The following is a 14,362-nucleotide window of genomic DNA, read 5'->3' as shown; positions in this document are numbered from 1 at the left end:
AATGCTTCATATTTAAAATATAAATAAAGGAAATGCCCAATAGAGCAGGAAAGCATTACTATAAAGCAAAAAAGAAAACTGATGAATCAACGCTAACAGCAGTTTATGTGCTATAGCGTCATTTTTGATGAAAAAAAAAAAGAAAATGTACGCTGCTAAGCCAACCTTTCTGTATACTCATAGCGTTCAAAATTTTCATTATTGGTGCTCAGTGTGGCTCTTTTTTGACACCTATGAAAACTCTCATCATGCTTAAATTGTTTCATATTTGCAGTTGATGTCTGTGTATTGTGTGCACCGCAACTAGAATAGTTGACAACAAGTCTTTCTTTGTTTCCCTCACAATAAATCCCAGACCATCCCTCGGCATTCTACCTATCGAGAAAACTTTTAACGAAGTCAAACTCCCTGTGACGTCAAGAAAGCAGCTGTCGCCAAAGCTGCTTGTTAATCATCCATCTCTTTTTGACCTGTTTAATAGGCCGTAGCACTCGAGTAAACTGTTTCCTTCTCATCTGCCACGTTGACGGTGTAGTAACGTGAAAGATGGAAAGTAAATCGAAGACTCGAGAAGCGACGCATGCGTAACACCTAAAACGGGCACGAAAATGCCGGTTGTGGCGGTGTACGAAGAGCCTTCTTGTCAGCAGAATGTTCAACCATACAGGTAACTAACTCCCGAGGCACCAGTCTGGTGCCATTTTGTTTTTTTGTGAATGCTTATAACACGATTCGCGAGTACGCGAGCGTAGGCTTTATGAGTGGGCGCGCGTATGCACTTGACATAGTCACCAGTTTGAGTTTTACTACTGTAGGTCTCTACTGCCTGCCCGCATGCTTCCCCAATATAGAGCGAGATATCATCGCATCACCCCCCCCCCCCTCTTCGCCGTAGAGTTATCCGTAAGTACACTTGAGAGAACTCTAGCGCAAGTGTCTATGGGAGTTGCAACGCATGGCACTTCAGTCCACCGGGGAATGACGGGTAGTAAAGAAATCGGTCTAATCTTCGTTCTTCCGGCTCCGTCTGTTTCGCATGGTTCAGAGCCACTTTGTCACGAGAAGATAATCAGTCATAGAGTTTCATCAAAAAATACCTAGAGCGGAATCTGGCGCCAGTGTCTACGCACGCTCCTTCAGCGGCGCTTGTACCTCCATGGGAATTATGGGAGGTACAGGCTTCGGATCTGCTTCGAATGGATTACGCTCTTGAGATTGGCGACGCTTCTTTTCCGAGTGTAAAACCAAATGATATGAAACTATGTTAATTAAAACTTGCTTCATTTTTTGTACGCAAATATTATTGTAAATGGTTCTTGTGACTAGGCGGTATAGAAGTGAAACCTCGACAAATTTAACCACCAGGGTATGCATTGCTCTGCCGTTGCATTCCAGATTTGGCATTAAGATGTAATGAATTATTCCTTACAACACTTGAAAACAAACATTCTTGGTTCGCCCTCAAAAGTACGCAATATCTATTTATGGAAATAACAGTACCGTATTAAGTGAGGAACACTTAACGTTTTGTCTGCTGCGATGCCAGGCGCGTCTGTTCAAGTGGTCTGTCTCCAACGCACCTCTCGTTTTGTTGTGAAGTCAAGTCAGAAGAGCGTGCCGGTGCGTCTACTTTGCGTCGCCGTCGTTTTGCAGTTGATTTCAACGCGTTTTGGCAAGACGCACTAACAACAAACGTGATCTCCATGTAAAATCGTGCACTGGCATGGGACGCTACATCTATGCGCAGCGGTGAATGGACGACGCTTCGCTTAAACTATCAAACACGACTTATACAGCTCCAGCGTTGCAGTAAATTTAGAGGCCTAGCAGTTTTTGGCTTCTTAGAACGTCAAAGGTGCAGCTAAAGTCCTTTGAACCCACCCCACTACCCACTCTACGCAAAGAACGAAACTGAAACTGCAGAAAATATTCGTAGACAGTTCACTGGATAACGCGATTCAATCCGAAGCCTGTACTTACCATAATTCTTATTAGGGTACACGATCGCCGTGCCAGAATCCTCTCTAGGTATTATTTTATGAAAGTCTATGTGATCAGTAAATTTTGAGCGGTTTCGCTTCACGACCTTGACCTTCACAGGCTCACCAATTCCAATCGGGTGACGAAGTTAACAACGGTCCGTTTGTCTATTAGAAACCAAACAAAACGCAACAATAAACAAATCCACAGGTACGTACAAACCTAGAAAGCATGAAGACTGGGTAAATTTGTCCACTACCAATCATTCCCATGGTGGCTGAATGATCACATCGTCAGAGTCCCCACTAGTTAAGTTTAGGAAGCTCTATGCTCCTCAACCAATGGCTGTGTTACGTCCTTCACAACGGTAAAAATTAACGTAAGGTGATCAGGTTTTTCACAATGACCTGCCTTTGGTCTCTGAGATAGATATGTGAAATAAATTATTCATAATTGAAACATCAGGGGCTTTTGGCAGCCATAGTCGCCAAACAACTTGTGCTACCATAATCGTGCTCATTGAACATTGACTAATGAGACAGAACAACGTAAGTAAAAACTTAAATATTACTCTCCCACCCCCGTCCAGGGGCTTTGAGGGGGCTCACCCGCTGCCCTTCCGCACGCCTGCTTTTGTCCTCATTACCACAGATAATATCGATAAGCCAAATAAAAAGATTCGTCTACTTTAATCTACTTGAAAGCTATGCAGCATACGAGGTATGTTTTACGAAAATTTGCAGAACAAGAGATCAACACGCGCTAGAGCTCGTGGGACCTATGCGTAAGTGAAAAAAATCACAGCATATCTACGGAGTGAAATATATGGAGTGGGGCGAAGCATTCGTGAGTTCGCCCATGCGCGCGTCCATGCATTCGTCTATCCGTTCATTCTTGCTTGCGCCCGTCCACTCGCGCGACCTTCCACGCATCCGTCGTTGAATTCATCCGCCCGTACTTCCGTCCGTTCGTGCGTCTGCCTGTGCGACCATCCGTGTGACCGTCTGTGCGTCCATTCGTTTGCCCGTCTATCTGTCTGTCTGTGCGCCCGTCCTTGCTTCTATTTGTCTATCCGTCCGTGCATCCATCTAGTGGACACTTCAAGTACCGCCATCTCGCATCTTTCCATCATATAGAAGTGCCATCATCCAGTGGAGACTCCAAGGACTAATGGGGAGGTGGCTACCTACTACTACTACTTATAATAATGATAACCAATAATATTATTATTATTATTTTATATTAATATTACACCCATGCATACACCGGGGACGCACGACACACGGCGTAAGGAGCTTCGCTCCTAAAATTGTACACACGTCAAGCGCGTTGGTGTTCCGCCCGGTTGTTTTGGAATTACACACTGCTGACCCCGTGAGCTACCCGCTTTGGTTTGAGACCGCCTGCGCTATCGGCGTGCCACCTCAAATAACTCCGTCAAGGCCTGACCCCTCGTGCGCGTTGCAGCGCGTCAGTGTGTGGTTCTTTCCCGTGGCGCTGTGCCCTTTCCCCATGGAGAAAGAGGATGCGTGGCTGCGCCTTGTTACGCATTCTCTTTCGCCATAGAGAGAGGGAGCAATGCCCCGCCAGAAAGCCACGCGCTACAGCTCGTACGTGAGGTCAGGTCTTTTCTGAACCGAGAAGTATTACTAGCGACACTGACCAGGCTGGTGCTCGTAAAAAGATATATAACAAAGAAGCACCTTAATGAGCCACGGCCGGGCAAGAGGAGCGGCACACGCTCACAGTGTGTCGGTCCTCTAGCCCAGCCGTGGCTCAGCCAACTGCTTGAAGGCGCCTGTCTTTGAGCCGAGGACACACATTTCTAGTTGGTTTTTTCACTGTGTGGTTGTGCTGGCCATGGACACGGCAAACAGCGCATTCTGTCGAGTTGAACGAGAAAAACATGATTTATAGTTTTTCAGGTGGAAATGGACTCCGGCAAGGATTTACCACTGGGTACTTTCATTTAGCATCCCTGCGTATGTCATGTGGCGATACGCGAGCAACCAATACAGTAAGTAAACGTAAGGTTCATTAGATAGATAGATAGATAGATAGATAGATAGATAGATAGATAGATAGATAGATAGATAGATAGATTGATAGATAGATAGATAGATAGATAGATAGATAGATAGATAGATAGATAGATAGATAGATAGATAGATAGATAGATAGATAGATAGATAGATAGATAGATAGATAGATAGATAGATAGATAGATAGATAGATAGATAGATAGATAGATAGATAGATAGATAGACAGACAGACAGACAGACAGACAGACAGACAGACAGACCGACAGACAGACACATAGTAGTTAAATAATGGTGAAGGGCGTTAGCCATGGTGACGGAAATGTCACTATATCGGCGTCGACGTGGGTGCATTTGACATCAAGCGTGCTATAGCTACTAGACACCAATAGACATTGTATAGACCTTTGCATCGTGTGAGGAGGTCGGGTCTTGCAACCGACGCATCCCTCCCCTCTGTCATGCGGGTGACGGCTTGGAGTGTTTGTGTTGATGGGGGTATGTTGTGTTATCGATTGATTTGCCGTCTATTAAGCCAACCTGCGGGTTTTGTTTTTCTTCATTGCTATGACAGTCAAGAATTGGTCATCAGAAAACCACTGCGCTGTTTTTGGGTGCAGTAAGAACTACAGAAACAGGAAACTGCTGTCGGAAGAAATATGCCATGCAGATCACCAGACGCGGAGTTTTTGTGGCTGTGGACTCTTCAAGTTGCATTGTTTTCTTATTGACGAGGAGCAGCAGCTTCTATGCCTTGCAAACCTAAACAGGGAAACTTTGTACCTTCCGTGGGTGCTCGGGTATGTTCAGAGCACTTCTTCTCAGATGAATGAACCGCAACGACTTCGACACCGAAGCTCCACCTCGGCTATGAACAGAAAGTACGCAGCCAACCGGTATTGAAACGATGATAATATTTCCCCGATAAACAGCCCTACGTAACATTTCTCTCTATAGTGCAGGTCAAAGTACCGCGGCAGTGAGAGTCACTCAATTGTCGCGATAAAAAAAAAGAACATAAAAAGTGGACGTGCAGGCATGTCAGAGTCGTTTGATGCAAAAGCTGTATTCAAGTGCACACCTGTAAAAAGAAACGAGCGAGTAATATACGGTCACCACTCTTTCGCCCCGCCACGCTCGTCTAGTGGCTAAAGTACTCGGCTGCTGACCCGCAGGTTGCGGAATCAAATCCCGGCGGTTGCGGCTGCATTTCCAAAATGTCGTAGGCCCGTGTGCTAAGATTTGGGTACACGTTAAAGAACCCCAGGTGGTCGAAATTTCCAGAGCCCTCCACTACAGCGTCTCTTATAATCATACGATGGCTTTGGGACGTTAAAACCCACATATCAATCAACGGTCACTCTTTCAGAGTTGAGAAACAATTTAGACAACTTAGTGCGCAGTTAACAAAAACCGTCAGGGCCACGAAATAAAGATGATCCACTACACTCCGACGCATGGCTTCAAGCAAGAGCGGTAGCCGACGCGATGGCGTGGAGTAAAGAAATGTTGTTGCAAAAGCGGGCGACTACAGCTCATGAAATATATTCACTACGTTCTCGAAGTGCTGCAGCTTATTCTGAAAAAGAAAGACCTGTAAACACCACGCAGTCCTCGAGCAGAACGTCGGTGCATCAATAGAGGTGGACTCGTTCGCAGCACTGTATAATAAAACAGTTGACCCTCGACGAATCGAGCCTTGTCAGAACGTGTCATACACTCATTTTTTAAATAACCTGCATCACTTCAGTCAAAATTCACCGCGTAAAAACTAAAACGGAACAATAAAAACGCTGCCGCACGTACACCTTCTATGCCAACAGCGATTTTCCCGCATTGCAGATGGGTTGCCAGACTAGAAAAGGGCCGCCAGCTAGCAAGATGGCGGCGCCCATGGAAAAAAAAGTCTATAGGCTCTCATTTATCAAAGCAATAAACGGTCAAATGCTTCTGTACGAATAGGTGTCATGTTCACGTTATCTCTATTCCTATGACGGTTGAATCAGCTATGTGTTTCTTTTGCTATATTGGGACGTGAACAATATTTCTTTTTCTTAGGCACATTTCTCGTGGAACAAATGCCAGATGGTTTCAAGAAGAGTCCTTACGGGCTTCAGAAACAGCAAGTAAGCTACTAGCTTTCCATTGTATGAGGCAATATAGAATCTATTTTAGCTCGGCCTTGCTGACTTTTATGACCCGGTGTGTTTTTTAAATAATGACTAGGTTATGTGTTCTCACAGTGGCAGCTATTTTTTGTGTTTATCAGTTCGTGAACTTGTGCTTTAGTGCGTGCGTGCGCGCACGCACGCGTGTGTGTGTGCGTGTGTGTGTGTATGTGTGTATGTGTGTGTGTGTGTGTGTGTGTGTCATGAGTTTCGTTTTTTTTTTCGCTCACACTTGCAAGAAACATATATATCTCAGCATAAGTTATGTTACACCGGACACGTATTCAATGTGATCCCAGACCATTGGTACAAAGCATGTGAATATAAACAGAAAAGAATAGTAAATTAGCTTCAGGATTGTCCGCGTGGCCTAATTGATGAGATAGAAACGTGCAGTTCTCTTCTTTGACACTTTTTTGAGCTTATCTGGCGTTGTTTCAAATCAACAATGCACAAGTCATTGACCTTGGAAACGCCTTCGCCATCACTATCGCTCTTCAGTGATTACGCTACTTGTGAGGAGTGTTGAAATTATTTGAAATTGGCGAAATATAGTCCCCTGTTTCGTGGGTGAGCTTTAAACCCGCGATCCTCGAATTATGCGAATTATGAAAATCGAACTACGATGGAAGGTGCTTCTCCCTAATCTTCATGAAAATTTGTGCACATGGAATACCGGGAAGTGTTGGCTGGAGTTGATTGTAGCCCAGGCACATATTTTGGAGTCTTCATTTTTTTTCGTTAGAGGTCGTCACGTAGCACGTAATTTAGTACGAGGTGGTAGCTGACCAGTAAGCCTTCGTATGCTTACGTAAGCCATTAAATGTGTCGTGCCGCCACCATTGCTCTAAATGAAGAAAGACATTTTTTTCGGTGGGCTTCTTATGTGTTAAGAGCAACCAAGTGAATCAAACAGACCAATAGTACAAATAGTTCGTTCTATTCATTCGGTTGTGTTTGGTACGTAAACGAACCCCTCGAAAAAAAATTACCTTTCTTTTGTTGACTACTGTCGCTATAGAGTTGAGTGATTTTCCAATGCATTCATCACATCGTACGTGACATAAAAGCCCCAGTAAACATGTCATCAATTATCGTAGGTTGTAGAGAAGCGCGGTAAGCTGCTTAGTGAGATATCCCTATCTTTAGTAAAGTAACGGAGGCAACCGACGTTACTTAAAGGGCCAGTTAACAGGTGCCGACTTTTTTACACCCCTAAAAAGCTCCGCTGTTCATGGAGTGAATGGCGGCGATTACGTTTTTCGAATATTACAGCGCTGCGCGCAGCTCAGAGTCAACATTTCAAAAAACAGTTCCCGGCACTCCTTTCCTACGCCTGGCCAATCCTCTTTTCACGCGCTGTGATGCAAGGTCGCCGATGGGTGACTTAGAAAGCAGCTCGTAGATTGGTCTAAACCAGTCACGATAACGGGTTACACCTTCCCCTTCATGTGAGAGGGAAGGGTGGCGAGACCTCGCAAAAATTTGCAACTAGTCGGAACCGATGTTCTAAACCCTGTAACTTTCTTAATATAGCACGCATTTGCAAGCTTTTTGCGGCAGCTTGTTCACAAAAAAAGTGCATTTGTTTCTCTCAATGACAATGCTTGAACATTGAAGTTTTTCACTGACCTTTTAAGAAGACGTTGTTGCTGAGTGAGTTTGTAAATGCTTGATCAAGTCTGTATTTCAGTGCTAATAAAGTACCGACACGTAGTAATCAGTGGTGTTTTATGAGCCAAAATTGTCATTTAAGATAAGGAGGCACGCCGTTTGGTTCATCTTGCAGTAAATTGAAGTATCTGGAGTCCTTCAAAGTGCCCAAGAAAGAAATCCTGCAGGTGTTCTCAGAATTTAGCTACCTTCGAAACTGAGGTCACTGAGCCAGAAATTCACACACAAACACGAGCTTTTATTTGATTTAGCAAGAACGGACAATACAGAAGTCAAATTACGAAGTCTGTGCTGTAAGAAATTTCATACCATACGTGATGAAGGGGTTCATTGATTGACATGTGGGGTTTAACATCCGAAAACCACCATATGATTGTGAGAGATGCCGTAGTGGAGGACTCCATAAATTTTGACCACCTGGGGTCTTTAACTTGCACCAAAATCTGCGCACACAAGCCTACGGAATTGTCGCCTCTATAAAAAATGCAGCCGACCTGCGGGTCAGCCACTGAGTGCATTTGCTACTAGACATTCACTGCGGAGCAGGTGCGGGTTTATTACATGATAGTAGACTTGTTCTTCATGAGATAAACAACATGTATTGTTAGTTCTGGTGTAAATTCCGTTTCATTGCTCATTTTTTACCAATTACCACGCTGTCCTCATAATATTTTGAATGCCTGCGTATCAGCAATATCGTTCAACGTTTTTTTGCAATAGTTCTACTGTGTATTGACTGCAACAATATTATTGTAACGCTTGTGTCTGTGCAATCACCCTCTTCTCGCACATGACACTGTTAGACCCCAAACTAACTGACGCCGCTTCCTTGGCTGACGCAGGACGTGATGAACTGGGGGTGGCAAACCACGAAATACGTCATTACCAATACTTGGCAGTGGTACCTCTTGCATCCCGTCCTTGGCCGGTTGACGGCGTATGCCGCACCATCGGTAAGCACTGTTATACCGCAGCGTTCCAAATAGCTCGGGCTTTTTTTATTACTCACAATGATGTAAGTAATTAGCTTCGGTCACCCGTCATCCAATACAACAATAAAATTGTGCCAAGTAAAGTAGTTTTGTTGCAATGATTTTCTGATGTAATCATAGCACTGTATGTTACCTTATTTCGGTTGTAATTTGCAGTGTCATATAACTGTATTTTGGGAATTGTGCCATCTGTATACTGTTTCTTTACCACCTGAACATTAAAAAGGTCCTAACGTACAGTGTTAGGTCTTCATTAGATAGCCTTATTTTTAGACTTTCTTTTTTGTGTAGTTCCCTTCGTAATATTTTTAACCAACAAATATAAAGAACAACATTGTACAAGATGATCCCTTTCTCTGTCCTTTCGTCATCACAAAATACGCAGTAAGCTAGATTGAGCACGTGGAAGGGGATGCCGTAATAAAGATGCACTGCTGAAAAGTTCTTTTCGCAAACGTCATGCTACTCTTCTTTTACTTTTAGGAGCTTGCTTGCCAAGCTTCTTATACTCGTGGTATGTTCCTTGACGTGTACTCGAGAGGCGCAGATGTGCAATGTACCCACTACATAGATACACAAGCACATATATAGAGAAAAAAGGTGACAGCGAGCTGTAACTGCCACCTGGAGCGGCTCAACGCCTGCTTACTCTTTCGCAACATTTATGGACCAAAGAAACCTAGCCACTCAATTTAGAGACGTTTTTCTGTGTTTACCGCAACTTTCATGCAGTAAAGAGGTGTCCACTGTGTCATTCGTAATTCCGGCGATAAACGAGGTACCCACTACACAACTGTAAGGCATTGTGTGCACTTTGTGCGGCGAAGAAGGCTCTTTGACAGGCGGACCCTGAATGGGAGAGCCCGTGAAGCCGAGGCAGCACGCAAGCTGTGGTAAGACAACCTCGACTCGGGACCTGTATCGACATTGCCTTCTCCAACTTTCATCTGTGACCACTAATTGAAGATCCCTTTGCCACATACTTCACTAACCACAAAATTATATTCTTCAAAAGCAAACGCGTCCCACAGCTTTCTAATCACTAATGTGGTCCTTGTACATACTTTCGTCATTATGCAATTCATAAGATTTTGTGCATATATAGGGTACATAAAATCAACCCTATAACAACATGACACGTGTTTATATGATGAGAGACAACTTGTACGAAAGATTCACGGGTTCTCCTAATCAGTTTCGGACAAACTCCTCCATCATCATTCACTTCGTGAAGGTGACGGTATTTTTTTAGGGGTGAAGCTGCCCAGTCTAACCTTGTCACTAGTCACACGTAACCAAGAAGAAACGAGAAAAAAAATATCAAAAGAAATAGATGACCATTTTTCGCCTCGTTTCTTAGATGGCATTACTCTGCCGCTACTCTCCTAAATACCGCTCTTCTCCGATTGGCTGCTGGGCGCGCTTCGCAACAGTGCAAGAACGAGTGCCTCTTGCAGTCTCCTGGAGAGTCACCGTACGTGGTGGATTGTTGGTGGGGCATGGACGGAACAGAGCAGCGAGCGCTTACAATGCGCTCGCGCTCGGCTTCTTTGGCTCGCGTCTCGTCGGTGTTACCCGTGCGCCACCTGCATACTAGGTGAACGAGTGCCTCTCTCAGTCTCCTAGATAGTCACCGTACATGGCGGATTGTTAATGGGACATGGATGAAGCAGAGCGGCGGGCGCGTTGAAGATGCTTGTGCTCGGCTTCCTTGGCTCGCGTCTCGTCGGTGTTACCCACACGCCGTCGGCATTATTGAACGCAATGGGACGCATGGACGCATGTACGGATGAAAAGATACACGGATAGATGCACGCATGAACACTTCGCCCAAGTCCTCCTCATTCACTCCGTGCATATGCTGCGATTTGTTTTCTCTTTTCCGAACGTACCCCATCGCTATTTTTGGCATTTACGGACGCATCTTCGGCATGTGGTGGCACTATGTGGCGACTGCGAAAACTACATGGCGGAACACGCTAACCATCCTGACCATCATCCTACTAGCTGTTCAGGAAATCAGCCACTACATATTGCCTGATTGTCGCGTAGTTGTCGAATACATGGCGAGGGGAGGAGTAAGCAATCTTTATAGACTTTTTTACGCCAATTTGTGAATTTTCTGTCGTATGTATTGCAACAATATTTGAATAACACATGCCTTGGCTTCATATTAGAAATGTTTGCGAAATTTCAAAATATATTTCAAGTGCCCTTTGACAATGGCCTTCACTTATCGCTTCCTTAGGTGTCAATATTTCTATATTAACATAATCATGGTTGTCAGCTTGACTACGCCCACTGCAGAAAAAAACCGAATAATTTTTCTTTGTTTCATCATTCATCCAGAACCTCTGCTTACGGGGGCCACTTTATCACCGCACAGTTTTTAATCCTACCTGTCCACATAACTTTCTGCCTCTTCATTTCACCCTTGCTTTCTCTTCGAATCCAGCTTGTTACGCCTAGTGACCAATTGACATCTTCCTATATCGCTGTATTTTATATCGTATCTTTTTATCTCGCTACGTATCCAGACCATGACAAATTCTTGTTGCTTATGACCAAAATATCCTTATATGCACCGCTTATGTAAAATTTCGTTTCGCATTACCATAAAGTTTTCTATAAATGCACTAAAGGGAGCTCTGGAGCTAATGTCTATGGGAGCTGCGACACACGGCGCTTCAACGAGCATGGGAATGATGGGTAGCATGCGGATCCGTCTAAGCTTCGTTCTTTCGGCTTCGTTTGGCTTCCCATTGCGTGCGGCCATTTTTTCACGAGACGACAGTCAGCAATTGTTCAGCAGTTGTACCTTCGCCCACTTAACCTTTCAGGTTCACCAACTCAATTCGGGCTACGAAGTTCACAAGTCTCTGTTCTTTCAGAACAAGCCACGCGTATGTTGGAAGCTGGCGAACATTATCACCAGGAAAAAGAGCGTACTACTCATCATTCCCATGGTGGCTGACTTCAGAGCCCCTCTAGTTAATTTAGGAAACTATGAAGTTGTCACAGAGAACAGCCTCTGCTTCGAGCTCTGTGAGTTTCCTAATTCTTTTGCCAACTTTTTTCAATAATCGACACACCTCGAAGGGGCGTTCCCCCTTATAATGGGGGATCAAAACCCCATCCAGCAACCGGGACCGGGCCGACCACATCATAGTGCGTCTGACGCAAGTTCTCACCCCGGCCCAAGAGGGGCCCACGATGACAATTCTGATGACTCCTCCGTTGAAGATATGGCTTCGGACAGCGACTACGTGGTCGTACCAAGCCGACGCCTGAAGAGGAAAATCAGCCGGACATCGCCCACTAGCCGGCAAGCACAGACAAAGGCGAGTAGCATGCGGTCGTACACCATTTCGTATGTGCCGACATCGAAGACAGACATCTTGAACTCTCTAAATAGGCAGAGCCTGACAGAGTACTTTGAGCTCATCGCTCCAGGGAAAGTCGTAGAAATACGCATAAATACCCGAAAGAACATACTGTCCGTGGAGGTCACTACGAAGGCCTTAATGGACACGCTGAAAGCGATTGTTCGATTAGGAAATATTCCGGTTCGCGCATTCTCCGCGTACGACGAAGAAACGACAACAGGAGTTATACACGATGTGGATTAGGAGATAACAGACTCGAGTCTCGAGAAACTGCTGTCATCGTCGGCTCCCGTGCTTGGCTTCCACCGCTTTGGACGCACGCGATGTGTTAAAGTAGTGTTTCAGTCGAAGACGTTACGCACACATGTAAAAGTTGGATACGTGAGGCACTCGGTACGTCCTTACGTACCAAAACCTCTGCAATGTCATAAATGCATGAAATTTGGGCACGTTAGTGCAGTTTGCAAGGGTGCAGTAACCTGCAAGCATTACGGTGGCCATCATGATGGTGATAACTGCAATGCTGTGGCCAAATGCCCAAACTGCTCAGGCGCCCACGACGCAACATCAAAGGAATGTCCCAAAATGAGGAATGAAATTAGTATCCTGAAGAAGATGGTTCGAGACCACTCCACTCACAGAGAAGCTGCAAGGGCTGTACGGCGCCGTAAACATTGTTCGCGACATCGACACAAACGAAGCAGCAGTGCTCATAGCTTATCGAATTCGACACACAAAACCGTGCACTCACCACCTCCTAGCCTACTTTTGTCGGCCAGAAAGGAGGATACAGATGCTCAAATGCCAATACAGTCCACGCAAGTACAATGTAACCAGTCATTGGCTCTCCCCACGTCGGAGACTCAGTGGCCTTCACTACCGTCAAGAGCTACGGTAGCGCCATCATCACATAGTGCCCCTACCTCCAATGAGGAAAACAAGAAGATGGACAACACAGATGTCAAGGCTATGCTTACAAATTTGATGGGTTCGATGCGTAAGATTCTCAGCAGCCAAAACACTCCCGCTGCTAAGGCGGCTGTGCAGCTACTTGAGGTTTTGGAGCCTCTTCTACTGGTTCTTCAGTAAGTGAACATGGCACTGATGTTCGAAGAACGCATGCGCCAGTCGCTTGTTATGCAATGGAATGCTCGTGGCCTACGTGGCCGTCTGTCAGACTTCAGACAATGGGTTTTTAAATATAAATTTCCTGTTATCGTTATATGTGAACCGAGTATGGTTTCACCTTTTTGTATATCTAGATATATTCAGATTTGGTCCCGCAGTGATCAACGTACGAGCAAAGTTTTTGTTTGTATACGCCGTGATTTGACATTCTTGAGACATGAAGTCGCGTCGCATACCAGCAATGATTACGTGAGCCTGACTATAACACATAAAAAGCGAACATTCTCCGTAATAGGAGGATACATACACCCAAGCGCACAGATGAACTGCTTCCACCTGGGGACCATTCTTCAAGCAGCACAAAGGCCACACATTGTGATCGGCGATTTTAATGCACATCATCCTCTCTGGGGTAGCACTACAACGAATTATCGCGGAAAGGATTTAGCCAATTTTATATACAACTATGTACTAAGCGTACTCAACGACGGATCACCTACATTTGTTCGTGGCACGTACTACAGCAGCTGCCTCGACCTCTGTTTCGTTTCCAGAAACCTTCTGTCTTCCGCATGTTGGTGCACAGATTTGGACACTCGCGGCAGTGACCACCTTCCAACCTATGTTCAGTTCAGGTGGTTTCGCCGCACGCACACACACTACATCCGTCAAACCGACTGGACACTGTTCAAGGCATCTGTCAAGTCTGGCTGTGAGCACACGACTGATCCATCCGAGGTAGAAAACATCATTGCTTCTTCACTGTGTGACACAACCAAACAGGTTAACCTACCGATGCAGAGATCAGCAGTTGACTCCCAATACGAGGCCCTTCGTGCAATCCGTCGCCGTGCCGAACGCCGATACAGACGAACGAAGTCACCTTCAGACCTTTACGCCTGTCGTCGAGCTCAACGACATGTTCTTCGGCATCTTGACAAGATTGACAGGCAACGTTGGAGAAATTTCTGTGGATCTCTGGACCCCAGGCAAC

General features: G+C 45.2%; 1 protein-coding gene across 6 annotated transcripts in view; it reads left to right on the top strand.

The window, feature by feature from the left end:
* Positions 1-483: 483 nt before the first annotated feature.
* LOC119167453 (protein-cysteine N-palmitoyltransferase Rasp) overlaps positions 484-14,362 on the top strand; it is a 37,503-nt gene continuing 23,624 nt past the window's right edge. For 4 of the 6 annotated variants that reach the window (XM_037418927.2, XM_037418924.2, XM_075866254.1 and 1 more), the window contains exons 1-4: positions 484-667; positions 3,906-3,997; positions 6,079-6,146; positions 8,705-8,815. In XM_037418927.2, the coding sequence (XP_037274824.2) occupies positions 609-667; positions 3,906-3,997; positions 6,079-6,146; positions 8,705-8,815 (330 nt within the window). In that variant the 5' untranslated portion in view covers positions 484-608. Of the gene's footprint in view, positions 668-3,897; positions 3,998-6,078; positions 6,147-8,704; positions 8,816-14,362 lie in introns of all 6 variants that reach the window. The other 2 variants (XM_075866255.1, XM_075866256.1) reach the window with 2 other exon arrangements.

Source organism: Rhipicephalus microplus, chromosome 6, assembly GCF_043290135.1.
Source record: "Rhipicephalus microplus isolate Deutch F79 chromosome 6, USDA_Rmic, whole genome shotgun sequence".
In the NCBI taxonomy this organism is placed as follows: Eukaryota; Metazoa; Arthropoda; class Arachnida; order Ixodida; family Ixodidae; genus Rhipicephalus; species Rhipicephalus microplus.
This window is presented reverse-complemented; position numbering and strand designations above follow the sequence as displayed.